The 27,932-nt window shown below is 46.0% G+C and overlaps 1 protein-coding gene across 1 annotated transcript; it reads left to right on the top strand.

The window, feature by feature from the left end:
• The first annotated feature begins 4,387 nt into the window (after positions 1-4,387).
• On the top strand, positions 4,388-27,438 carry Hmgcs2 (3-hydroxy-3-methylglutaryl-CoA synthase 2). Its single transcript, XM_055603685.1, has 10 exons — positions 4,388-4,553; positions 15,847-16,301; positions 18,779-18,904; positions 19,451-19,615; positions 19,868-20,033; positions 20,911-21,081; positions 23,118-23,224; positions 23,609-23,734; positions 24,154-24,265; positions 25,718-27,438. The coding sequence occupies exons 1-9, from the start codon at positions 4,450-4,452 to the stop codon at positions 24,258-24,260; spliced, it is 1,527 nt and encodes a 508-aa protein (XP_055459660.1). The 5' UTR covers positions 4,388-4,449; the 3' UTR covers positions 24,261-24,265; positions 25,718-27,438.
• The last annotated feature ends 494 nt before the right edge of the window (positions 27,439-27,932 follow it).

Raw genomic sequence — 27,932 nt, 5'->3', positions numbered from 1 at the left:
TTTTACATTTGGAGTAATCCAGGCAATCCTCACACACTTGTAATGTCACTGAGATGGAAGGAGATGAATAGGAAGGAACCTTGGGTTTTCACATAAACACACAGGATTACAAACACACAGTGTGTCGTCTTGAGTAAACTAAAGACCATAAACATCCAATCTAATAGAAACTTGACTATCTAACAGAAACAGTCTAACAGACCAATCTAACAAAAATGGCTCTCACATCAAAGGAGTAAAAGATGTGTTTTATTCTGGACAAAAATTTGAGCGACCATGGCCTGAGAGCATATACTCCCCAAATACAGTGTCCAACATGAAAGCAGTTTCGTGGAGTTTTCTGGTAACAGAACAAAGAAAGTTGAAAATTATGATATTTTTAAAAACACATAGGTAGAAACATCAGGGAGACAAGTTATAATAAGATGGAGAAGCTCTGCTATTGGGCTTAGATGCTGTCATCAACACTATTAGGCCTTTGATTGGTGGAAAGCTAGGGTTTTGTTAAGTTAATACATTCCAAACACTTTTTATCGGTCTGATCTTAGGTTTGGCAAGTAGCAGGGTGTTAGGTCTGACACAGAGGGGCAAGGAATGGCTTATTAGGATACTAGAGACCACCCGGGATAAGTTATTAAGAGTCCCGGAACTTCGATATCCAATTCCTCCAGATCACTGAAGTTTCAATCATCAACTAGCCTATGCAGACAGATTCTTCCCTAGAATGCTCATTCCTGTAAATACAATAAATTGGGCATTCTCATAAGCCTTCCTGCAGTAAAGACAGACCATTGCCTTCAGCAACTTAAAGAGTCCCTTCAATTTTTTAGGTCTCTACTTAGACCCATGCAACCTTCAATTTCAACACAAGAAAGAATTTCAGGGCTATGGATGAAGCAGAATTGGGGATTATTAGAAGACCGCTGGGATAGAGAGTTGGGAGACAGTGCAGCTGGTAATGCACAGATCAGAGTTCAGATCCCAGCACCCACATAAAAAGCTGGGTGTGGTGGTGTGCCTGTAACCCCAGTGCTGAGGGTGACAAGGCAGGAGCATCCCTGAGGCTTGCCAGCTAGCCTGAACCAGCAAGCTCTAACTCCAGTGGGAGACCCTGACCCCAAAAATAAGGTGAAGAGTGATTGGAGAGAGAAAAAAAAAAAAAACTGTACTTTGACCTCTGGCATGCATATGTGCCCCACCACACACACATACAAAAATAAAGATTTTTTTAAAAAATATATATGTAGATAGATAGATTTTTAAGCAGAATAATTAAGGGAAAGAGAAGTTTTGGAAGAAAAGAAGATGAAGCACAGACAATAGGTTCCTCTAAGAGAGCATTGTCCCTCATTGTCTTTAAAATAGCCATATATTCTATTTTGGTGAGGTTGCTAAGGAAACAAAATGAGGTCCCAGGTCTGAAGGACAGTTGCCATGGCTTCAATTGGACAGGCAACTCTCTAGCTCTAAGGGATACAGGAAGGTATCTCCACTGCACACAGAGTTTATAATAGTCTTGTTTGAGATTCCCAGAAAATATCTTAGAAGAGTAATGAGGCCCCTCTCTTGACATAAAATAGCTACAAAAAGAAGGGACGGTAGCTCCTTGTTGGCAGCCCTTACAGCAAATGGTGATGTGCTGGACTCTTGGTGCTCAGCTGGGGACAGACTTGAACCAGATGCGGGGCTGAGGGGGTCTTTCCTTTCCCATGTTCCCACTGTTCCAGTGTCTTTCCATCTTGCCTCAACAAGCACCAAGAGTCCCAGCGGATGAACCAGCTTCATCGCCCTCCCTCTCTGAAGCACGTTTGCAGTGTTTGCCGACTGCTTGTGCTAAGCATTTGTGTTATCTCAATGAGTGTTAATAAGTGTTAAAGTTGCTGCTGTTGTGTCCAAGTTACAGGTGTCTGAGCAGGGTCAAGATTAGGACTGAGCTGGGAGGCTGAAGTCATAAGGAAGGCAAGAACTTGAACATGATAATTTCTGTAGAAACCGGGTTGATGTTTCCAAGAATGCTGAGGGGACAAAGGTTGGAGAGGAAGCCTTAGTCCATGTCTTTAGATACATTTGAGGGGAACTGGAGAAAGACTTTCACAGGGCTGAAAGAAATGAGGGTCACTGAGTAGCCCAGACTGATGGCTCGGACTTTAAGACAACAGGTTTTTGTTTCTTTGTTTCGGGTCAGGGCTTCACAAAATACCTGGGCTGGCCTCAAACCTACCTCATAATCTGCTCCTCCTGCCTTCACCCCTGAGTGCTGGGGTGACAGAAATGCAACACCACATTTGGCTTGACCCTAAGAGGCTTTGAAAAAATGGAGAATGGAAATACTCAATAGAAGTGTCGCTGAAGAACCAACAGGGTACGGGCCTTGTTCCAAGTGCTGAAGAACCTTGGGTAAGGGTGACCTGAGGAGTGGAGCTTGGGGAAGGGAGAAATCAAAACCACCATTTGAAAGAGCCATGGTAATGCCAGCTGGTTCATCCATTGGAATCCGCAGTTCCCAGACAATAAACAAGGGTCATTCAGAGACACCAACGAAGAATTCTCTTGGTGATGGAACTTTGCAAAAGGCTCAGTGGAAGAGCTCCAGTGCTAGGTGGAGACTGAGTTAGAGTGGACTTGTGCCAAGATGAATGTGTGAAGAGAGAAAGAGGAATATTCGACTTTGGGGATGAGGAGGAAGTAAGAAAGGAGAACACATCTAGTTGAGGTGCAGGGATTTTAGGTTGGGGGTGTGTTGCCAGTGATGTCCTTGAGTCTGGCAATCTGAGCTCTATAGGCTTCTTTGTGGAACTGAAAACAACCCTTGCTATTCTCCTGGGACCTAGACCCCAGGGAGAGTCTATGAAGGGCTTGGAGAGCCATGGCTCTTACTAGGGGCCTTGCCACCAAGGTGTCATTACAGGTAGGCGTGGCCTGAGCAGCAGTCACTCTGGATTCAACAGCATGGGGACAAGAATGTAAAGGTGATAGGGGACATAGGAGCCTCGAGTTTGGGGGATATGTAGAGCTCCTGACTTCTGGGCAATAAACCAAGAGCTAGCCTGGTTCTTGTGACTCTTTCGCAGAGTCGCGCTAGACAGAGGGGGTGGACTGCATCAGCTGCTGGCTGAATGCACTGTGAGAGACAGACACTTGCTGCAAGAGAAGCATGAGGCAGAGACTCAGCCAGAATGTCAGACGGCTGGAGGAGGAGCGGCCGAGGAGCTGGGGAGGCGGCTCAGTAGGTAGAGCGAAAGCATGGGGACCTGAGTTTGGAACCCCACACCCATGTAAGAGCACACATCTGTAACCCCAGCTCTTGAGGGGTGGGGGTGTGGGAAGGGCAGAGACAGGCAGATCCCAGTGACTCTTTGGCCCGCCAGTCTAGCCCAAGAGGCAAGCTCCTGGTTCAGAGAGAGAGAGACACACCATCTCCAAAGCTAAGGTGGAGAGGAGTAAAAGGTGTTGATGCTGGCCCATGGCAGCCACAGGGGAACGCACAGGGGAGCAACTCTGCACGCACATGGGAGCCTACATTCCTGCATGCACAGGCATAGTATTCAAGTGGGATCTTCGTAGACGGAGACGGCTGAGGAAAGCCACTCCTTCCACCCGGGCTCCAAGCTCCTGCTCACACTAAACCTCTCCTTCCTAGGAGAGCCTGAACGTCAAGACAGTCTCCTTTTGAGGGATCCTGGACCTCTCCAGCGGCATCCGTGTTGGGAGCCCGGTAAAGCTGCACAAGCGTAATGATGGACAATAAAGATAAGAAGAAAGTAGCCAGTCCCACAGTCCAAAGCCAGCCCCTCACATGTGCGTCAACACTTACTCTCAATTGCTTGAAGGGCCGGTATTAAAAGATTATATTCGTAATCACAGTGCTGAGGAGAGGCTGAGAAAGAAACACTGGTTCCTGGTTGAAGGCCAGCTGGGCTACATAGGGAGAACATGGCTCAAAATAGTAATAATAATAATAATAATAATAATAATAATAATAATAATGATAATAGTAAAGGCCACTCTTTGGTTTTGAAAGCTGTTTCTTAGAAAATGATAAGAACAACGTTGGACAACAGAGAGGGTTAGGAATCAGATGTTAAGTCGCCCAGCAGAGGAACCAGGGGTCTGGGGAGACCATTTGGGTGACTGTTGGATGTGTTAGAAGGAGCATGCAAGCTTCCACCGCTGGGCAAAAACAAGGCTGAGTCTCTGAGCCAGCCAGCTAGATGCCAGCCAGGAGCAGGGCAGCCACGTACATGTTACAGATGATGTTTTTCTTTGACTTGCTCGTGTTCTGAGACCTTTGGCCCAGTTTTCCCGAAGCAGGCAGAGGCCTCGATAAGCTGAGGCGGGGCTTCCTCTGGAGGCTGGAGTCCTAGAGACTTATAAAGCCCAACTCACAACTGCTGGGCATCTCTCCCGGGGGCCTGTGGACTGTGCTGGCTTTGTGTTGATACCCTAGAGATGCAGCGGCTTTTGGCTCCAGCAAGGCGAGTCCTGCAGGTGAAGAGAGTGATGCAGGAAGCTTTGCTCCCACCTGCTCACCTGTTCTCAGCAACCCACCAGAGGTGAGTCACCTGCTTTGAGGGTCGCTATAGGGTCACCCTCAGACAAGCACCACGGGCATCAGGAAGAGCAGGCAGAGGACCTGTCAGAGAACTCACTAGAATCCCATGCACAAGCTGGCGTGGCTTGTGCTCAGTTATAAGCAAACAAGTTAGTTTCAAAGGGTCTCCATTGCCTCTCTTCTGGACAGGCCTGCCAACTGTCGAGCTGGGAGTGTCTAAGCGCCTAGTTCTCACTCTTCCTAGTGCAGCAACCCTTTAATAACATGCCATGGTGACCCTCAACCACAGCATACTGCGTCACAACTGTCATTTGGCTCCTGTTATGAGCAGTAATGTAGGTGCCTGGCCTGCAGGATATATTTTTATTGATACAAAGTGACCCAAGGGGTCGTGCCCCACAGGTTGAGAACCATCGCTCTAAGCCTAAGTCTCTGATGCACCCTGCTTAGGGAAAGGCATTCTTTCCTCGACCAGCTGCAGGAGGAGGCAGACCTCGGAATCCTGCACCTGTAGTGTTAGTTCAGGTGCTCCCTTCAGTGCACAGGCCTAGGATGAGCCAAAAGGAAAATGTTGTGTTTCTCCATACTTCAGTTTCATGAGATGAAATAGAGAAATGGCGTGGGTGTTTCTGTGTTGTATGTGTAGGGTGTGGGAGATACATGTGTTTCTCCCATGTGAAGAACACGCATGCTTCCTTTCTCCGTAAACACCCTCCAATCTGGTCCAAGGGCTTGTGGCTCCCACAACTGATGAATCACATCTGTGCTTCTTCAGGCTCCTAGCCACCTGTGTGTTATTTCCCCCTTTGCTCATTGTCCACTGGACTTGGAGTCCTAAGGCTACTTTTCTACTTAGACCCGGGAATACTGACTATTTAGGAAAACATTTTGCTGTTGTGTCTTCCCTAGCCTTCTCTCCTGGAAGCCTGGGTGTAGGTGTGGAGGGGAAAGGGGAAGTGTCCTTTGACCTCTTTATTTTCTCCATGAGCCACCCCACCGTCATCTCTACTTTCCCACCCATTGCAAAACCACTGCATTTTAATAGGTTCTCCCAGCTTAAAAATCTAACTTGTTTCTGCCTCTGTGAGGAGGTGGTGGGCATAGCTTACTTGTTTCAAGGCTGCACAGGGGTGACCATTTCCTACTTGTCTTCCCCTCCCCCCTCACTTTGAGACAAGGCCTCTCTATGTAATCTTGGCTGACGTCGAACTCACTGTGTAGACCAGGCTGGCCTTGAGCTCATAAAAATCCAGTAGCCTCTGCCTCCAGAGCACTGGGGTTATGGGTATGTACCACCATGCCTGGCACAAAGGTTCCCTAAGTAAGAGTAGGCCACTACCCAAGAGGCAAGCCTCCACCCTCATCAACAATCTATGACTTCTTTGGTTGGTGCCCTGGAATCCTCATTCATGTTTCCGTTCTGGGGCCCTCATGGTTAACCCCAGTGCTCAATCCTAAATTGCTAATGTTATTTATAGTTCACCTTTGCTCTAGGCCAGTGGTTCCCAACCTTCCTAATGCCGGGACCCTTTAATACAGCTCCTCGTGTTGTGGTGACCCCCAACCATAAAGTTATTTTATTGCTACCTTGTAACTGTAATTTTGGTACTGTTGAGGACCATAATGCAAAGATCTGATATGTGAGCACCAATGGGGTAAGAAACACTACTCTAGAGGTCTACCTCTGTAATGCAACCCACAGCAGCTAAGTCCACCCCAGAATGGCCATCACCCCAGCATCTGCTTCCCTGGGGCTCAGTGCTTCTCACCTATAACCTCCCTGCTTCCCTGTGAAGGTTCCCTGGCTTTTCCACACACCCCCACTAAGGCTACTGCCCCCTCACAAACCTTCACTGACAGAAAATCTTGAGCTGTCACTCAGGATTGACCTCAGGGTCTGGCGAGCTGGTTCATCAGGTTAAGGCGCTAGCTGCCAAACCTGAGGACTTCAATTCAATCTCCAGAATGTACACAGTAGGAGGGGACACAGTCCTGAAATTTGTCTTCGGACTGCCACACGTGTGCTGTGGCATCCTTGTTTAAAGTAAGATGTGTCTCAACCTTACTAAAAAAGATACAAACAAACACCTCAAATTCAGCCTCTCCCACGAAGCCCAGAGAGTATGTGCTTTCCTTGCACTGCGTGAGTTTGCCTGTATCCCTTTGGAGATGTGCCTCGCCCCAGTCTTCGTAGTTGAGCTATGTACACATTCATCTTCCTCATGCCCATCAAGGACGCTGAGAGCCCTGCCCTCTTCTCTGTGGAACTCCACACAACAGCACCCTTCTCTGCACGACGCCCAACATGGGATAGTTAGCCGTGAACCCACAGGGAAGCAGGCAGGATGGGCTGAAGGAATAAGGGCATGGGGTAGAGCCTTGAGCTTGCTGGCAAAAGGAAGCTGGTTTAAATTAAAGGCAGTGATCATCACTTGGAGGGAGGTCAGGATGAAAAGGGGCCTCTTAGCCAAGTGCCTGGGTGCTCCTGGAAGGAAGCCTTTGTGCAGGGTTTGTCTTCAAGGCCCTGAAATCCACATCCAGAGAGTCTCTAACAAGACAATAAGGAGAGTTACTGATTCCCTGAACTTCTCCCTGAATCTTGTCTTTCTAGGTGGGAAGACGGAGAGGGAGGCAGCCCGGAGGAGGCAGAGAGAGACATGAACATGTGGGAAAGCCTCCAAGCTGGCAGCTCCAAACACTAGCTAACCATTAGCTCTTGGGCCTAGGGATTCTCCCCATAAATATTTGAAAGTTCAAACTCCAGGTATTTGGAAGGTACGAAATAAATAAATTAGTTCCCACCCTCTCTAGTCATAGGCTGACGAGGACAGCTCTGCTTCTGTAGCCTATGACCATAGGATATGCTTTTGTCTCACAGGGATCCTTAAAAGCAACTCTCCCGGCAGGAGAATTGTTGAGCTCCAGAGGGACAAGTCGGGAGAAGCACTCAATATGAGCCTTAGCCTCCGTGGTATGGAGAGCTTTGAAAGCCAGGTGCCCAAGGCAACAACTAGACAGAGTATTTCTAATACAAGTAATGCCGGGGAGTTACTGAGCCATCATTTCCCCAGTGTTTATGGTAAAGGAAGTCACTCATTTCAGACACTTTCCTATGGCACAGGTAGGAGGGGGACTTGAAGCTGAGAGGGAAAACTGCAGGCTTTCACCAGAGGAGTGAAAAGGAGTGAAAGGGCTTTCACCAGAGGAGTGAAATCTGAAGTGAAGGGAAGTGGAGAGACAAAGGAAAGAAAGACATTCTCTCTTCCCTCTTCCACTGATCCCCGTTTTCTCCGGTCTCTGTTCGGAATGGCAGTTTCGGTCCTCTGTGCTCCCTCAGGTTGGTCTGCCCCACTGCACAAAGAGCTATAAAATGCCTGCCGCTTTGTGAGCACAAAGGGTGTCTGTCTTATTCTACGGTGAGTCAGCTCTGCACGGGGAGTGTCCGATAAATATTGAAAGTCCCAATCAGAAGAAAGCAGACGAAATGGAAGATATCGAAAACTCCCTTCAAAAGTAGGAAAATGACCCGGACATGTTGGTGTACATTCGCAATCCCAGCATTCATGAGGCTGAGGCAGGAAGATCGTTAATTCAAGGCCAGCTGGGCTACACAGTGAGCCTGTGCCTTAACACGAAACAAATACAGCAACAAGTGGGGAAAGGGTTGGTCTGTTCTGGTGTAGCAAAAAGAAAGGAGAGGGACAGATAACGAGGGGCACGCTGTAAAGACGAGTCGAGGTTTCTATATAATCCCAAGGGCTTACAGCACATGCAGAAATAAAGCATAAGGACAGTAACTATTCAGGAGGACGGAGAAGTGAGCAGCTCACCTACAGAAAGGCTTTGCACCTTTCTGAAGGTAGCAGGGTGTGTTTTAATGGACACACAGTAACTGTCTCTACTTGCGGGGTGTGGTGTAACAGTTAAAGGACATACACATCATGCAATGACCAGGTCAGGGCAATTGGCTTATTTATCCTCACACGCACGTTACCCATATCTTGGTGTTGCGAGCGTTCAAAATCTTACTCACTAGCTACCTTAAAATACTCAATTGTTGTTGATTGTAACGATCCTGCTGTGTCATGGGGCATTGAAAGCCGCTTCTCCTGACTGTGGATGTGGTTCAGCGTGTCTGCCTCAAATGTCCTGCATTCACCCCTAGCGCCATGGAAAACAAAGCAAAAACAAACAAACAAACAAACAAAATAAAAATGTAGTTCTCCCTACAGTTGTACCCCTGTACACACCAGCCAGCCTCTCTCCGTCTCGCTTTTTCCTTACTCCTTTTCATGGCATTTGTATCACTGTTCTAGTGTCTACTCTTTTGAGATCAATCTTTTAGCTACCGCCTGTGAGCAAGAACATGCGATCTCTGTGTTCCTGTGCCTAACACATGTCTCATCCATGTTGCTGCCATGACCGAATTTAATCTTCGTGGATAAATAATGCCCCACCATGCACGTATGTCGTAGTTTGTGTGCACATTCATCTGTCAGTGGATGGCACAAAGGGTTCTCTCGCGGGGTGATTGTAAATAGTGTTGCAACGTTCACACTTACGTGCAGAACATGCACGATGCCTGTTCAGTTCAGTTCCTTTGGGCATGTACCCAGTATTGAGACTCGTGGATCATATGGTAGTTCTGCTCTGCTTTTTTTCTGTTTCCGTGTGGCTGGGCCAGTTTACATCCCCATTGTCTTTGTATGAAAGGTTTTTTTCTTTTGAAAACTTGTGTGTGCATGTGAGCATGTGTGTGCTGGCACGTGTGCCATGGTGTATGTGTGGAGGTCAGAGGACAACTCTCAGGGGTCTCCTACCATTAGGTTACTGAGACTCAGCACAGGGCGTCAGGCTTGGCAGCCGGAACACAGGCAGCTCCCCGCCGTGAACCTTCTGTGTCTCCAGTCCTCACAGCTTCCTCTCTCTGCAGCCTCACTGCGTCCGGTACCTACTTATGCAGCCACCTAACTGTGGTGAGCTTGTCCTCAGACCTTTGCTGATGTGCGATGTTCAGTGTGTTTGTACATGTTTTCCACGTGTACTCTCATTCAGGTGTTGGCCCATTTTAAAGCAGGAACGTTTGGGTTTTTTGTTGTCAAGTTGTTTCAGTTCAGGATACTCTCAGTATCCTGAGAGTCGTTCCCTTCAAGTGAACAGACTGCAAATGTTTTCTCCCATTGGTGGTTGTCTCTTCATCTTCATCTCACTCCCTTTGCTGTTCACAAGTATTTTCACTGTTAAATAATCATATTTGCCTTGCTTGGGGATGGAGTGTCTTAAAAAGTGTGTTTGAAGGGCTAGTGAGATTGTTCAGCGGGTAAAGGCACCTGCTCCTATGTCTGTTGCCCTGAGTTCAATTCCCAGAACTTATGTTGGGCAGTAGAGGACTGACACCCGCAGTTATCCTTTGACCATTACACACATGCTATCACTCTCTCACACAGATGTAGAAGTAAGTACGTAAATATCAAAGAAGAGAAACCAAGGTGGAGGATCATATATTTGAGGTTGACTTAAGCTATGTAGTGAATGCCAGTCCAGGCTACACAGTGCAATGTCTCAGACAAATCAAATCAAAACAAGACGACTCTTTGCCAAGATTAATCTTCTAGTAGAGTCATGATTCTAAGGTCTTTTACGCATTTTGAATGGATTTTTGTAGAGCGAAGGACAGAGTCCAGTTTCTGCTGTGTGTGGATACCTGGTTCTCTCAGCACCACTCACTGAGAACGTTCATTTCTTCGACGTGTGCTCTTGATGCATTTGTAAATAAATAAATAGATAGATAGATAGATAGATAGATAGATAGATAGATAGATAAATAAATCAGCTGGCTGTGAACATTTGAGCTTATTGCTGAGTTCTTTATTCTTCTCTATTGATCCATACATCTGTTTTTATTTTGGAGCTATGTGGTTTGAGTTATTATAGTTTTGTAGTATGTTGCTGCTTTGTTTGAGAAGGGCTTTGCTGTGTAGAACAGGCTGATCATAGGCGCACATCTCTCTGCCCAGGTTTGTACCTTTTGAAGTCAAGTATCGTAATGGATCTGGCATCTTCATTCTTTTTTTTTTTTTTTTTTTTTTTTTATAAAGTTTGCCTTGGCTCTTCAGCATCACTGATTCCAAGATTGTTTTTCCCTCCGTTTGTGTAGAGTGTCACTGACGTCTTAATACATATTCTGCTGAATCTATAGTAGGTCATACTGTGTAAGGAGACATTATTTTTTTTCTTTTTAGAAACGTGTGAGTGTCAGAGTTTAAGTGCTCACATGTGTGTATGGGAGTAGTGTATGTGTGTGTATGTGTGTGTGGTGTGTTTGTGTGTGTATAAATGGACCTCCTAAGGAGGTCAGAGGTCAACACGTGGCGTCATCCTCAATCTCTCTCCGCCTTATTTTTAAAACAGAATCTTTCCCTGAGCCTGGGGCTTCGTGATTGGCTAGATTGCTGGGTGTGAGAATCAGTGCTGCTCCTGTACCCAACGTTCCAGGATTTTCTTGATTAGTTAAACTAAAGACCTAAGGTTTTGATTTATCATATCAAGGATTACCTCCGTTTCGTTCTTCCTTCTGTTGTTTTATTCTCTACTTTGTTTTATTTTTTGCTCTGCTGTTTGTTATTTCTTTCCTTCTCTTACTTTTCTAGTTCCCTGCATTGCAGCATGAAGTTGATCATTCACAATTTATTTTCTTGACGTAGGCATGTTGCCCTACGCTCCCGTCTAAGGGTCAGTTTTGCTGTAGCTCATAGGTTTGGGTATGTATCAGTGTCATTTGCATTAAGATTGTTGCACAGAAACAGCAGCTACTAGGTGGACTGTACCGTTAACCTCTCTTCAATTTGCTTCGTTTATAGTGCTGATGAACTGCTGTTGACTTTCTGTCTCAATGATCTGTCTATTGATGAAAGTGGTGGCGGTAAAGGCCCCGATTATTACTGAATTAAAATCTGTTTTTCCAGTTATATCTGTGGTCTTGCTTTACATAATTCATGTTCTTGTGTTAAGTGTGTACATATTTACAATTTTTCCTCTTGTTGAATTGATCCATTTATCATTAGGTGGTGACTTTCTTCATCCCTTTCTACAGACTTTAATTACTATCTGTTTTATGTGACGTAAGTGTAAGTGTTCCTGCTTGCGTTGGGGTTCTTCTTCCGTGTCTTTTTCCATCCTGTCACTGTTGGTTTATGTGTGTCTTCAGTGGTGAAATGAGTTTATTGTAGAGAGTGTATCACTGGGATTTGGGATTAGTTCATTCAGGCAATCTATAGTTTTTGAATATGAGTGTTTTTCTATTACATGTTTTGCTGGTCATTTGTATGACCTCTGTTCCTTTTTTATTGTTTATTGCTGTGGTTTAATGGTTTTTCTATTCTGATAGTTTTCTCTTTTTCCTCTTTGTGCATCTGCTCTGCTAATTGAGTTCTACATTTCCAGATGTCTTCATAATGAAGTTATCTTCTGTCACCTCGATGTAGAAGTCCTATAAGCATCCTTTTAAGTGTATTTTGTCAGTGATGAATTCCCTGCTTTTTCTTATCTTGGACTTTATTTCTTTGTCACCTCTGAAGGATACCTTTGCTCGGTATAATATTCTTTGTTGGTAATACTTTTCTTTCAGAATTTGGAATATATCACCCTATTCTCTACTGCTCTGTATGGTTTCTATTAAGAAACCTGCCATTGGTATACTAAAGATTTCCTTATGTATAACTTGATGTATTTCTTTTGTCATTTTTAAATTTTCTATCTTGTATTTATTTATTATTTATGTTGTGCACATGTGTATGTGGTTATGTCTGTGCCGCAGTGTATGGGTGGAGGTCAGAGCACAGTGTGCAGGACTTGTTTCTCTCTTTCCACTTATGTAGATTTTAGGTATTGAACTCAGGTTTGACAGCAAGTACCCCTGCTGCTGAGCCATCTCACAAGGCCTCTCTTGTACTTTTAACAGGCTGTAATATGTCAAGAGGGTCTTTCTCGGCTGGCTCTGTTAGAGTTTATTGAGCTTCTCAGACATAGATATCTATATCTTTCCCAAGGTTTTTAAAGTCTTTGGAGGCTATTTTGTTGACTGTGTTTACTATGTCTTTCCTAAGTTGTTATTCTAAAACAAAATGCAAAATCTTAACTCAGTTATGCTTTGTATAAGTTTCATAGGCTTTCTTCATGCATTTTTATTTTTCTTTATTTTTTTTACATTGGATTATTTTAAAAAGCATGAACTCTTTATGCTCATAAGCTTTCTCTTCTGCCTGCTCACTGGTATTTCATTGACATTTGTTAGGTTCTTTATCTTCAAGAATATTGCTTAGGTCTTTTAGGCTCTGTATCTTCTTGCTCAATGTCTCATTCACATCATCTACTAGTTCTTAATTTCATTGGATTGTCTGCTTGCATTGTTTTATAACTTTAAACATTTCTTAAAAATCAGGTAATTCACTGATTTCCTTTCCATTAGTGAGGTGTGTCTGATGCTAGAGTGTAGCTTTAGAGGTGTCATATTACCTTGTTTTTCATGTATTTAGTGACTGACATTTGTGCATTTTCAGGGAGTCAGTTTCTCTCTCCCAGTTTTATAGACTGGCTTTTACAGTAAAAGGCTTTCTCCAGATGATACATCACACAGTATTGATTGGATAGATGGACTGCATTGAGTTGCATGGTACTCTAGTGCAGTCTTTCTGTAGATTCCCCAGCTGTTATAAATGTTGGTGATATCTTAGTGACATAGGCTATAGGAGTTGTGGGATTACAAATTTTCAGATATCTCTCTCAGGCAGGACAAGATTGCTGGCACTCCTGAGTATAGTTCAGAGGATGTGGAATGGGCTATCAGTTTCTACAGATGATACGAGAACAGGGTTACCCCATAGGCCTGGGTAGGCATGGCATAGCATGCTCACCAGTAGGGAGGGTGCTATCCATGTCTGAAGCTTTCCTGGGGGCTGGGGTATAAGCAAGCATAGATGTCGTACCTTCTGAGGTAGGCATGACAACTAATTCTGAGAGGCTGCGGAAGGATGTCCAGGTCCACTTAGAGTCTTAGGAATAGCTTCTATCCCTAACAAACATACTTAGGGAGAGAAACCTTGGTGGGTGAGCCATGCAGGTGACTGCTTATTGTCTGATTTTCATGTGCTTCCTGAGCAGTAGAAAATGGGCCCCTGCAGACCAAATTGTTCAACATCAGCCTCCCAGATGCTTTCCAGGGGTGTGGGAAGGTAAGCAGAAGCATCTGTGTATTTCACAGAAGTGGATTGGCTGATCTGATAGAGTAGTTACCTGGTTTGTTCACAGACTCTAAAGTGGGTAGAGTCCCAAGCTGGCCCTGTGAAGCAGGAGTGGAATGGGAAGGACACAGCGTGGACTCAGCTCTTCTTTAGAGTGATTTGGTGGTGCAGTAAACAGGAAGTTACCCAAACCTGACCTGGGAGCTGCAAAGGCTATAGACCCTCCACTAGCAAGGAGCATAGTATGATAGAGGACTACTGGTTACCTTTTCCTTACTGAGCAAAACTCTTCTTGGCTCATCCTTGATCTTGAGAAAGAGGAGGGTAGGAGGATAAATGCTAGCGCCTTCTTTCTGAGGTCGTCATATATTCCCATGTTCTTCAATATTTTTTTCACATCCCACTTTACCGCAAGCACTCCATGAAAACATGGTAATGAAATAGTTGTTTTCCCTGTTACAGAAGGAAGAACTCTAGACACTGCTCATCAGCAATCTTCCTGACATCACCTTCTTAGTATAAACAGCAATGTATTTAGCTTATGATAAACTATTCCTATTGTAACTTCTAGAGTCATCACTAAAAAGCAATGGGGGAACAAGAGGAAGGGCTAATAAATATTAAAACAAAACTAGCAAATATTTACTTAATCGAAAAAAATTTTGGAAAGAGGAAATAAAGGATGAGGGAACATATAAGCAAATAAAAACAAATAGGTGATAGACTCCCTTAAAACTATATCAGTAATTACAATAAATACAAACAGACTAAATACTCCAATAAAAACACTACTCTTGTCAGGCTTGTTAAAAATTTTTCAAAGACTTTACTATATGAAATTTATAAAAGATAAAAATCGCCAGTTGTGATAGCACACACCTGCTGTCTTAGTGTTCTAGGCCTGTGAAGGGAAACCATGACCACAGCAACTCTTATAAAACAAAGCATTTACTTTGGGTTGGATGACACTTTTGGAGATTTAGTCCATCATCGTGGTGGGGAACATGGCAGCACACAAGCAGACACACATGGTGCTGAAGAAGTACCTGAGAGTTCTATACATGGATCCACAGGCATCAGGAAAAAAGAGACTGTAGGACTGGCTTGGGCCCAAAGCCTGGTGAGGAAGTCCCCAGTGACTACAAAGCCACACCACCTTATCCTCAAGTAGTGCCACTCCCTAATGATTAAGCTTTCAAATACATGAGCCTATGGAGGCCAATCTCATTCAGGCCACCACCCCAATACTCAGGAGGTAGAGTCAGGGAAATCCAGAATTCCAAGCTATCCTGGGGTAAAATAAGAGATCCTGACTCACAAACTGAAATCTAAACCAACAACAAAAGACACACAGGTAAACAAAGTTAGACAAAACAAACCAAAATAAACAAACTCTTACAAGTTAAAAAGATAAGCTGAGAAAAGGTATAAAGGCTTTTGTATCAGTTACTTTTCCTTTTGCTATGACAAGGTGCCCTACCAAAAGCAATTTAAGGGAAGAAACATCTATTTGGGTTCACAGTTCTAGGGTTCGGTTCAGCATGCTGGGGAAGTCACAGTGACAGGACTTGAAGCAGTCAGGAGACTGAGGACAATGAGTTGTTATGCTCAGCTAGCTTCTTCCTCTTTACATAGCCCAGGACCAAGCCAGGGAAAGTTGCCCCACTCCTCTATCTCAGTTAAACCAATCAAGGAAATCCCTCATAGGCTTGCCTACATGCTAACCTAATCTCAAAGATCCCTCACAGGTGTGTCTGGAGTCCCCTAGGCGATTACAGATCTTAGCTAATTGATTATCAACACTAATATCACACTCTGAGAGTCTGGACAGAATTTATATTATCATACAAAGAGTGATCACAACACTTGTGTTACTAGGAAAGTAAACTTTATGAGTAAAAGGGTCAATTCAATAGATAGAGCTACTAAAATTTCACTCACTTGATAACACACATTTAGAACATATTAAAACATAAATGAAATGATTGCCACATTATTGTTTTTTAAGCAACTGCCAAAAATTTAACGGATTTACAACTGTTACTTTAATCACAGGTTTTCTACAATCCCTCCTACTCCCCTGGCCAAAACAGATACTTGGCCAAAAGATGTGGGCATCCTGGCCCTGGAGGTCTACTTCCCAGCCCAATATGTGGACCAAACTGACCTGGAGAAGTTTAACAACGTAGAAGCAGGGAAGTATACAGTGGGCTTGGGCCAGACCCGTATGGGCTTTTGTTCGGTCCAGGAGGACATCAACTCGCTGTGCCTGACAGTGGTGCAGAGGCTGATGGAGCGCACAAAGCTGCCATGGGATGCTGTGGGCCGCCTGGAAGTGGGCACCGAGACCATCATTGACAAGTCCAAGGCTGTCAAAACAGTGCTCATGGAACTCTTCCAGGACTCAGGCAACACTGACATTGAAGGCATAGACACCACCAACGCCTGCTATGGTGGCACTGCCTCCCTCTTCAATGCTGCCAACTGGATGGAGTCCAGCTACTGGGATGGTATGTGTTTCCAGGGCATTGCAGAAGTATGGTTCTTGGCGGCTGAATTCTGTGTTTTGCCTCTCAGCTCTTCAGTGGGCTTCGTACTGGGAGGGGAAAGGCAATTTATCCATACAGATGCTACTGTCACCGAACAAAAACAGTGACAATAGCCATGAAGAGAAGTACAGATTCATGTAGCTGGTGAGGTAACTTGTTCATGTAGCCATTCATTTATTCTGTGCAATATCTTGTGGTGAGAATTCTGCACCTGATTATAGATGAGAAAGTGAAATATTTGGTCTTACTTCTTCAGTTCCTTGTCTTGCAGCTGTGACAAACCCCTGACAAAAGCAACTTAAGGAAGGAAAGAAGAAAGAAAGAGTTCGATTTGGCTCACAGTCTGAGGGTACACAGTCCATGATGATGAGGAAGTTATGGTTGCAGGAGTTTGAAAAAGCTGGTCACAGGGCATCCCCAGTCATGAAGGAGAGAGAGATGAATGCTTTTGTTTTGGCCCTCTTTCTCCTTTTTGTTGAGTCCAGGACCTCAGCCTATGGGATGATGTCACTCAGTTTTGGAGTGCTTCTTCTACTTCAGTTAACCTAAATGACAAAATCCCTCATAATAGCCTAGAGGTTTGTTTTCATGATGATGACAAATCTCATCCAGGTGACACAATTAAGACTAAATACCACATTGACACAGTGAGTGAGTCTAGCACACCTCTCTGTGCTTAGTTCTCTTAATCACCTCCTAAGTCTCTGAGATAAAGATGTATGTATACACCTTTTGATAGCAGGGGTGGACCATGAGCCTATTGTCTTCTCCAGAACCTGCTCCTGAATGTTGACTTTTGTTTAACATATTACTATTGCTTTGTATCTTCCTTACATCCTTCCCCAGGGATACAATGGTGGGATAACTCCTGTCAGGAGGGCAAGGAAGAGTCCAAAAGAAAAAGTGTGAGGCTTAGATAACTAATCTAACTCAGGAATGTCACTGTCTTAGTCAGTGTTCTACTGCTGTGAAGAGACACCATGACCACAGCTACTCTTATAAAGCATTTATTTGGGGGCTGGCTTACAGTTTCAGAGGTTCAATCCGGTTGGATACTTAAGATCATGGAAGCATGCAGGCAGTCAGGGTGCTGGAGGAGTAGCTGAGAGTTCTACACGCAGATCCAGGAGGCAGGCAGCAGGAAGAGAGAGACATAGGGCCTGGCTTGGGCTTTTGAAACCTCAAGGCCCAACCCCAGTGACAAACTTCCTCCAACAAGGCCACACCTCCTGATCCTTCTAAATAGTGCCACTCCCCAGTGACTAAGCATTTAAATGCATGAGCCTATGGGGACCATTCTCATTCAAACTGCCACTTAGTCTCCCTCTGAGTTCTTGTTTACCTTGGGACCTTGATTGTCTCTGTATTTTACTGAGTCTGAAACTAGGCCAGAAAGCCTTAAAATCCATAGTGAATACTAATTACAAAATTAATTTTAAGGTTCTAATGTTGGCCATGGATCTTGGGAAATATATTGCCCAACATTCTTTCCTTTAAGTAAAGGGACTAGGTCTGCGGAAACGACTCAACAGTTGAACATACTTGCAGTGCAAGCATGAAGACCAGAGTTTGGGCCCCACATCCCAAGCCAAAGCTGGGTGGGCATAGAGACCCACCTGTAATCCCAAAGCTGGGAAAGCAGAGTTAGGGGGTCCTTGGGGAAAGCGGATCAGCTAACTTAACCAAGATGGCGAGTTTCAGGTTCAGTGAGAGACCTTGCCTGAATAGACAGCAATGCAGGGGGATGCTAACATCCATCTCAAGCCTCCACATGCAAGCAGCATATACACTATGCACCCACACACACAGGCAAACATGTGTATACACATGCACTCCTGCCCCCCCACAGGTTTAACAAAATTAGCTTTATAACTGATACCATAATCTGCATTCAGTTCTTCCTCTTCCCTTAACGTTTGCCTTTCTTGTTATCCTTACTGCATGTTATTATTGCCATCATGCACATTTGTGTGCATGTATACCAGGCACACACGTGGTTCAGATACATGCATGCAGGAAAAACACTTGCCACCATGCCTGATGACCTCAGTTCCATCACCAGAGCCCCTGTGGGAGAGACCTGACTCCCACAAGGCACTCTCTGCTTCCACATGTGTTGCACTCTCTTGTGTGCATGCAAACATACACATATTGAAAAAATTTCATGAAAATTAAATGTAATTTGTATGTGTGGTTCTGAGGGAGCAGGCATTCCATAGCTAGACTGTGGGGACAATGAGCTTTCAATTTATATTTCAGATACAAATGGACCATGGGTTTTCACTAGAGTTTATGTGTAGTTATTTTATTTTATTTTTATGTATTGATAGTTCCATCTATTTCCAGTATGTAAAACTGTGCTCGGCACACAGTGGGCCTTCACTCTACTCTAGGTTTGGCAGTGATGTCATGACTAACTATCTTGTCTGTCTCTGCAGGTCGCTACGCCCTGGTGGTCTGTGGGGACATTGCGGTCTACCCAAATGGTAATGCCCGGCCCACAGGTGGTGCCGGGGCTGTGGCAATGCTGATCGGGCCCAAGGCCCCACTAATTCTGGAGCAAGGTTCGTAATAAACATCACTAAGAGGCTGTGCCCATATCTGTCACATCATAGATCTGGCCGTGTGCAGCGCAACCAGGCCATCGGTCCCGATGCTAAAGTGTTTCTTATACGTGCCACTCGGGGCTGGGGGATGGTGGCGCTAGCCTGGGGAGGAGCTGCTTAGGGGTAAGAGAGAAGCCAGAACTGGTGCTTTCCTCATGCGCTAGGAGAATGGTGCATGGAGTGGATGTGGCAGGTGCGGGTGAGGAATCTTAGGGAATCATGTGGAACTAACAGTGAAAGAAGAAATCAGGACATGAAGTGAGGTGTGGAGAATTCTGCCTTCTAGCCTAGGCTTCCAGAAGCTCACAAAGGTATGGAGAGAGAAATATTAATCGCACTCCTCCAAAACCAATAATAATCTTCGACTCCTTTTGACCATGCAAGGGTGCTGGAAAGGCTCCGTCTCAGGCATAGGTGACAAAACAGAGCCAGTAATCTCTCTTCCTTTCTGCTTGAGGCAGCCTGTCTAAAGCAGTCTCTGGAGCCTTCTGTGTGCCTTTCCAGGCCTGAGGGGAACCCACATGGAGAACGCATACGACTTCTACAAACCAAACTTGGCCTCAGAGTATCCGCTGGTGGACGGGAAGCTCTCCATCCAGTGCTACATGCGGGCCTTGGATCGATGCTACGCAGCCTATCGCAAGAAAATCCAAAACCAGTGGAAGCAAGGTCTGGGGCTGGGAGCCCAGAGAGGGGGGTCTCCGCTCGCATGGCCAAGAGTTTTCCTTTCCTTCCCTGCACGGCACCTTAGTAATACCCGTAGAACGAATGTGTAGTGGATGAATGAGGCAGCCTTCCATGTGTGTGCTGGAGAAAGGAACTATCTCTCTGGGAAGCTGAGGCCCTGGGCATCATTAAATCTGGGAGAGTGGATCTCACAGTAGCTCATACCACCTCTCACCTTCACGCTCTCTTTTCCAGCTGGAAACAACCAGCCTTTCACCCTCGATGATGTTCAATATATGATCTTCCACACACCCTTCTGCAAGATGGTCCAGAAATCCCTGGCTCGGCTGATGTTCAGTGACTTCCTGTCGTCAAGCAGTGACAAACAGAACGATTTGTACAAGGGGCTGGAGGCTTTTAGGTGGGTCTTATTTCAGCAGACTTTGGGCTTGTGGAGGATATGCAAGGAGGAGGATCCCTCACACCTTGGGTAGAGACTCCCCTCCTCTGAGAGGCAGATGGCAGCCCTCCAACACAGCAGAAAGATGTCAAGCCCTTCTGTCAACAGAGGGATGGGATGGACCAGGCCTGCATAGGGGCTGTCTGTGTATTAGGTGAGGAAAGGAAGGTAAACAGAAAGAACGGAAGGTAAGCGGAGCATGCGATATCTGATTTTCAGATTTTTAATGGACTCTGAAAGTGTGGATAGGTGCCACAATAAAAGTGTATGTAAAATGCTCTCTCAGAATGACAGGTGTCTTAGTAGGGTCTCCATTGCTGTGAGGAGACACCATGACCACGGTAACTCTTATAAAGGGAAACATTTCACTGGGGCTGGCTTACAGTTTCAGAGGTTTAGTCCATTATCATCATGGCGGGAAGCACGGCAGACATGGTGCTGGAGGAGCCGAGAGTTCTACGTCTTAACCCGCAGGCAGCAGCAGGAGACTGTGTGTTCCACAGAGTGTGGCCTGAGCATATAAGAGACCTCAGAACCCACCCCCACAGTGACACACTTCCACTAACAAGGCCACGTCTCCTCATAGTGCCACTCCCTAAGGGCCAAACATTCACACACACACACACACACACACACACACACACACACACACACAAGTCTATGGGAACCATACCTATCCAAACCACAACAGGACTATTAAATTGCTCTCTTCAAATGTTTAAATAATGTAATAAAAAAAAAGCACTCCAGAACTTCCTCTCCGGAAGCAATCGCCTGCTATGTTCCTGGGCCTCTTCTCTTGGCATCTCCCACGTGAACGTCTTGCTTTGCCTCACAGGGGTCTAAAGCTGGAAGAAACCTACACCAACAAGGATGTAGATAAGGCTCTTTTGAAGGCCTCCCTGGACATATTCAACAAGAAGACCAAGGCCTCCCTTTACCTCTCCACGAACAATGGGAACATGTACACGTCATCCCTCTATGGGTGCCTGGCTTCACTGCTCTCCCAGTGAGTATGAGCGGAGAGGCTGGCCAAGTTTGGCTCCTCTGCTCGTTGAAACTTTAGGTTTGTTGAGAGGTAGACTTTCACAATAAGGGATGGGAGGAAGGGTAGAGAAAAAGATTTCAGCTCGCTTCAGAGGTCATAGGAGACAGATTTGCTGGCCGTGTTGAACTTCTCCAGCGCGAAGACGTTGGGGAACGTGCAAGGCCCACCCGGGTGGTAAGAAAACAGAACCTGTGGGCGTATATAAAAATCTCTAGACTTAACATAGCATGGTGGATGTTAGAGGCTAGCTTTGGATCCCATAACAGGGTTCAAGCCTACACCATGTATCTTGAAAAATTACTCCCTAGGCTGGGGACATGGTTCAGTGGTTAAGAGCACCGGGCTGCTCTTCCAGAGGACCCGAGTTCAATTCCCAGCACCCACATGGCAGCTTACAACTGTCTGTGAACTCCAGTTCAAGGGCATCTGACATCCTCACACAGACATGAATGCAGACAAAACACCAATGCACATTACAAAAAATTAAAAAAAGAAAAACTACTTCCCAGTGTTCCTCATTTGTAAAATATCTACATAATGCCTGCTTTCTATCATGTTTTTATTGTTTGGTTATAGCATGTAATTTATTTAGATCAACCCCCCCCCCCATCACCCACTGCAACTCCTCCTAGACTACCATTTATTTATTTATTTTTTAATTTAAATAACCCACTGAGTCCAATTAGTGCTTCCCGTATGTATGGGTATAGGGACATCTACTGGAGCATGAACAACCTACTGTGAGTCGCACACATGAAGAAAGCTGACTCCCCTCCCTCCGCAGCCAGCAGCTGCCAACAGCTTCTCGGTTAATGGTGAAGCATCATAAGCCCTTTCTCTGCCTGTGCAGAAATTTTGATTGGCTTGACCTTATGTAGGCAAACAGGGCTGTTGAGAGCTCATGAGAGCAAAGGCCATGTCCAGGAGAGACCATTTTGCAGCAGTCCGCCCTGATTTCTGGGTCTTACAGTCTTTCTTCCCCCTCTTCTGTGATGCTCCCTGGGCCTTGGGTGGGAGTGTGAGATATAAATGCATTCTTATTGGTGCAATAGTGACACAGATGCTATTGGAGTAACCAACAGCTTTCTATTAGGACTTAAGGCCAGCTCCATAGAGGGAGCTAAGGCATGGTATTGTAAACCTGCCCAAGAACATATGGCTGGGCAGGTCATAGGCCCTCGAGGAGAACCTATCACTTTGCTAAGTAGGCACAGTATCAAAGTGCCTTCTAAATACGCGTCCTTATTCGCCTAGATTCTTGTATCTCTCACACCTGATCAGAGAAGCTTCTTTTTGTAGTGGATCATGATCAAAACAGAGATTAACAGCTGGTCCAAGTACAGAGACTAATTGACTACGGAATGTTTTCATGAAGATTGGCTGAAAAAAATTACAGTGCTCAGAAAGTTCTCAAACGCTATGACTTTTACTGAATTTCCTCTTCCATGGTATCTATAAGGAAATACTGCATATTGTATAGAAAAGATACTTTGAGGTGAACTCAATCAAAATTACTGATGGGGAATGCTCAGAAAGCTGAGTCATAGCTTTGTGTCCCAGCAAAGGCCTGCAATCCCAGAACTTCGGTGGCTGAGGGACTGCAGAGTTTAAGGCCAGCCCGAGCCATATGTAGGTACATAGGTATCACACACACACACACACACACACACACACACACACACACACACATACAAGCTGAACCATTGTGGTAAACTTGGGAACCTCAAGGGCGAGCACACTAGTCATCTCTTCTTGGCTCCGTCTGAAAGCATCTGCCCTCACAGTCCTGCCTTCATGTTTTGGGCTGTGTCTGCCCTCCTTTTGGCGAGACTTCTTACTTCTGGTCCTGTGTCTGGATTCCACCTATCAGAGTACACGGAGTATATTTCTAGTCGCATAAGGTGGGCAGGCATGAGGAGGCTTTATCTGAAATACAGAATACAGTGCTGATGCGGCTATGTTTTTCTGTTTGGTTTTGTTTTGTTTTTCTCCTGCAGTCACTCTGCCCAAGAACTGGCTGGCTCCAGGATTGGTGCCTTCTCCTACGGCTCAGGCTTAGCAGCCAGTTTCTTTTCTTTTCGAGTCTCCAAGGATGCTTCTCCAGGTGAGCCTCAGGTCCTCCTGAACAATGCCTCCTGGTGAAAGAAGCCACCTTGTGCTTCACGTTGGCCGAGGTAGCTGTCTTGACAGAGCTAAACTGTGACTAACAGCAAAGGAAACTCCTTCACAAGGTTGTACACGTGAGCACTTCCTCAGCTGTCGCAAAGGTAGATTCTAGGAAACCAGTTAGACAAGGCGAGAGGTAATAGTTTGGTTTAGCTGCCTAAAGAGAGGTTGGTGGAGCTGAGCTATCCAGTAAGTATCTGTTGATTGTTGTACGAAGACTGTGATCAAGATGAGGCATCTAAGTGCCATGCAGGGTCAACCTACAGACCCTGCCTATGAGCATCAGTGATAATGACTACAGGACATTGCTTCTGCTTCCTAGGTTCCCCTCTGGAGAAGCTGGTGTCTAGTGTGTCAGATCTCCCCAAACGTCTAGACTCTCGGAGGCGCATGTCCCCTGAGGAATTCACAGAAATAATGAACCAAAGAGAGCAATTCTACCACAAGGGTAAGAAAAGGAACAAAGGAAAGGAAGAGAGAAGAAAGCATTTCACCCCAGATCCCATGCCAGTACCTGGAGCTAGGGGTTCTTCAGACATCTGGAATGTAATGGGGCAGGGTCACAATTTTTATGGATATGACTGAAGGGTTTGTGAAGAGAGAACTTGACCAACTGAGCCCTCTCCATAGTCCCTTGGATAGTAGGCAGGCAGGTCTCAAGTACCTGGCCCAAGATGGCAGCATCTCTGGTCCTCCTTCCATTTATATGCCCCTCCTTCTGTATGGCACAGAACCTGTGATTCACAGCCCCTGACAGCACACCCAGTAGCGCTCTGCCAGAATCTGTAGGCATTCCCATTACTGTGGCCTCCCCTGCACACCCATGGCCTGCTTTGTGGGTACTACTTCTTTTTCCTTGTCCCACAGTGAACTTCTCTCCACCTGGCGACACAAGCAACCTCTTCCCAGGTACTTGGTACCTTGAAAGAGTAGATGAGATGCATCGCAGAAAGTACGCCCGGCGTCCCATCTAACAGAGGTGAGTTAGCTTGTAGGGCTGGAGGCACAAAGGCCTGCCATCTTCCTCTGGGTCACAGAGGCAGTGCTGAGTCTGTGGTCACGTCAGATGAAGCCATAGCTTAGGAAAAGGTCACAGGGAGTTACAGACCGTGAGCTCCAGAGCCTGAGTGGGAGGGAATCATTGTCTTGCAAAGCTGGACTCTAACTTGTGCATACTCAAGCCTCCTAGAAGATTGAGGGAAGCTAAGTCAGAACCCATGAGAGGAAGTAGACAGCAGCAGAAATTCTGCGGCACGTTGTCCCAAAACAATGAGATTGGTGGCAAAGATCAACAGCTGTAGCAGAGCTGTGCCCTTGGGAGCTGGGAGGCAATGCCTAAGGCAGCTGGGTGGTTTGAGTTCCTTGGCTGGAGGGAGCTTTAGGACGGGCGGTGGCAATGTGGCAATTCTCATCTCACAAGATTCCTCTCGGGGAGAAGCAGGGAATCTTGGGAAATTAGGGAGGATGAGTGTAGGTGGGAGAAGAGAGTTGTCTGAAAGAGGACTTGGGGAGAGGAAACAAAAGGATCCCTTACAGCATTTCTCTAAGGAAAATTGAGGGTCCAGACTCACAAGCTTATAATTCATCAGAGTGGATGTCTGCTCAATAGATAAGCACAACGGAAGTGCAAGAAGCAATTTCTTTTATAGTCTACAAATCTCAATACAGTCCCTGTGCTGTTTTAGTAAACGAATGAGGAAGGATAAAAAATGTGGCCAAGGCAGGATAAGGGACAGAAGGAAAGATGTCCACAAACAAAGGAGAGGTACAGGCAGAGTATAGGACAGGGGACTAGCCACTGTCCCCAAAAAATGAAGCAGTCTCAGGCCCCCTTTGTGAGGCTGCTCAGTGCTGGAGCCAAGATGTAGGGGAGAGGCAAAGCAGTGAGACTTGACAGGCCAAGGATGAGGGAATGAGGCTCAGGAGGTCCGGGTCAGTAAACAGGCTCCTAAGACTTCGGTCTTACCAGGAATCATGCTCGAGATATGGTTGTCGGGGTAGGTTAGCCACAAAGAAGCAGCTGTTAAGGCCTTCGGGCTAGGTGAGTCAGGAGACATAGAGAAATGGGTTGGGTGTGACAGCTCACACCCCTAATGGCAGCACTGAGGAAGCTGAGGCAGGAGAAGCACATTTGAGGCCAGCCTGCTTACAGAGTGAGTTCTAGGCCAGCCAGGAGTACAGAGAGAGACCCTGTCTTAACAAACCAACCAACCAAACCAAACCAAAACAACAACAACAACAACAACAAAAAAAACCAGGGGATTTTTGAAAGACAGTTTCCAGTTCCAGACCTTTCCTTCCTAAGAGCCTGGACAGCATCATGCCACAAAGAGGCAACAGGGTTCCTGAGCTGCTCTCACTGAATCATGCAGTGATATGGGCTGGAGAGCCCAGGGCGAGGGGTGATTGAATCTGTCTTTCCTCTCTCCAGATCCACGCAGCATTTCCCTCAGAAAGAGTGTGAGCAGAGCTGCCGCCTGCCCAAACAGCACCTGCTTAAAATTCCACCCCTGGCAGTAAAGAATGAATGCACAGTATCCCCATAGGATCTGCTCTGCTGTGAAGAATCCCCCTCAGTGAAGGACCTCCCTCCATGGCTCCTTCCTGATTCCCCCTGATGCAATCACTGCCACAGGCTCAGGCTGCTGTGGACCAGAGCGCCCTTGTGAAGAGGGAGATAGAAGAAAGAGAGATGTCTGACCAGCAGGGAGACAGATCAGCCATCTTTCCCCACACCCAGACAGACCTACCATTTGTTACAGCTTTATTATCAGACTTCAGGGCTGTTCTACTTTGTTTGTTTGTTAAACTTCCCTGAGAATTTCTAAATTTTGTATTTTGTTCTAAAATAGTATATGGCAATTAAAAGGAGAGAAGAAATGACTTGAATTTCTAGAAGCCAAGACCTACTCAGAGGGCTGGGCACCCGCTTTATCACCTCAGCTCTTCTATGCAGTCTAGTTCACCATGATTCTGTACATTTCTGCTAAGCACTGTGGCAGACACAAGGCGAATAAAGACCGACACAGAGCACCCCCCCTTCTTCCTTCTCTGTCCCACTGAATCCGTATCTTGGCAGAGCCAGCAAGTGCTGAGTAAATCAAACCCCCTCCCTTGGCATAGGTGCCCAGTGCTTCGCAGCCCAAACCCACAAGGTTGGCCAGGTACGGTCAAGCACAACTGAAAGTCTCAAAGCTGAGACAGGACTGGATTCAAGGCCAGCCAGGGTTATGCCCGAAGACCTTATTAAAGCAGAGTAAAGGCAGGTGGTGGCGGTGCACGCTCACAGCACGTGGGAGGCAGAAGCAGGTGGATACATGTGAGCTCAAGGCCAGCCTCATCTACAGCCAGGGCTACACAGAGAAACCCTGTCTCAAAAACCAAAAAAACATAAACGAAGGGATGAGGCGGAGGTAGAACACTCTCTGCCTTAGGTGAAGAGAGCATAGCTTTTCTTCCTAAAACAGTGGTTTAGAGATGTGCGCACTGAGCACCAGGAGAGGGGAGGGAGGGGGCCGGGGAAGAGAAAGGACAAGGGGCTGTAGTCCTTCATTTTCTTTTAGAATAAAAGCTTTGGTGAGAGATTCTGTTGAAGGAAGCCTTCTGGCTGGAGGGCCTCAGGGACATATCACACCACTACTAGTAAACCTGGGCAAGGCCCAGCACCAGCCTACCCCAGCTGCAGCCCCTCTTCACCATGCATGGTGGCTTGGTCAGGCCAGAATCGCTTGCAGGACCATGTTCCCTGCAGTGATGTCCGTCTGCACGGAAGACAATCCAGTGTTTCCCCTGTTCAAGACAGGACACAAAGTGTGTAAAGAGCTCTCTGCAGGGCCTTGGCAACCAGGACGGTCCCTCTCTGTGCCCCATTGTTGAGCCCCTCTACCAGGGGTCATATGGATGCAAGTAGGAATGATCTCAAAATGACAGTGTGGGGGTGGGAAGATGGCTCAGTGAGTTAAGGCACCTGCTGCAAATCCTGACCCGATCTCCATCTCTGGGACCCACGTGGTAGGAAAGAGCTAGTTCCTCTAAGTGTCTTCTCCTTATCAAACTTGGGGTCACAGTCTATCCTATAAGAAATCAAGTTGGACACATGTGTGCCGGGACAGGCATATGGCTTACTCCCTAATAAAACGTAATTTAAAATTGTGTCAAGGTGCTCGTCAAGTGAGTGACTGCTTTCACCACACAGCTGCTGAAGGCCCAAGCTCCAGCTACCAGCAGAACACACCAGTCAGCAGTAACCCCCCCCCCCCATGTCCCTGGCTTCAGGTGGCCTTTTTTTCATCACTTTGGTATGCTCTTCATTCAAACTGATAGTCCGAAGCAGGGCAGTGGTGGCACACGCCTTTGATCTCAGCACTTGGGAGGCAGAGGCAGGTCTATCTCTGTGAGTTCCAGGCCAGCCTGGTCTACATACAGAGGTGTTCCAAGACAGCCATGGTTACGCAGAGAAACAAAACAGCAAAAAAAAAAAGACTGACAGTCCAGAGTCAGTTCTGTAATGCCATTCCAGCATTTGCCCTGACTCCTAGGCAGTATATTCAAGAGTGAAACTCTACTCTGAAGTTATAGGGAGTGAACACCACAAGGCAGAATATGAAAAAGAAAGGCACGGATTGGGCAAACACCTTTGTCACCTC

This window comes from Psammomys obesus, unplaced genomic scaffold, assembly GCF_907164565.1.
Source record: "Psammomys obesus unplaced genomic scaffold, mPsaObe1.curated_primary_1811, whole genome shotgun sequence".
In the NCBI taxonomy this organism is placed as follows: domain Eukaryota; kingdom Metazoa; phylum Chordata; class Mammalia; order Rodentia; family Muridae; genus Psammomys; species Psammomys obesus.
The sequence above is the reverse complement of the archived record's forward strand: the minus strand, read 5'-3'. Positions and strand labels throughout refer to the sequence as shown.

What these genes read in the sequence shown, in the direction of transcription:
- Hmgcs2 (XM_055603685.1), top strand. Translation starts at nt 4,450, where the DNA reads ATGCAGCGGCTTTTGGCTCCAGCAAGGCGAGTCCTGCAGGTGAAGAGA. An exon ending in CCAAAACCAGTGGAAGCAAG is followed by an intron (nt 19,616 to 19,867) that starts GTCTGGGGCTGG and finishes TCTCTTTTCCAG; the next exon opens with CTGGAAACAACCAGCCTTTC. An exon ending in AGAGCAATTCTACCACAAGG is followed by an intron (nt 23,735 to 24,153) that starts GTAAGAAAAGGA and finishes CTTGTCCCACAG; the next exon opens with TGAACTTCTCTCCACCTGGC.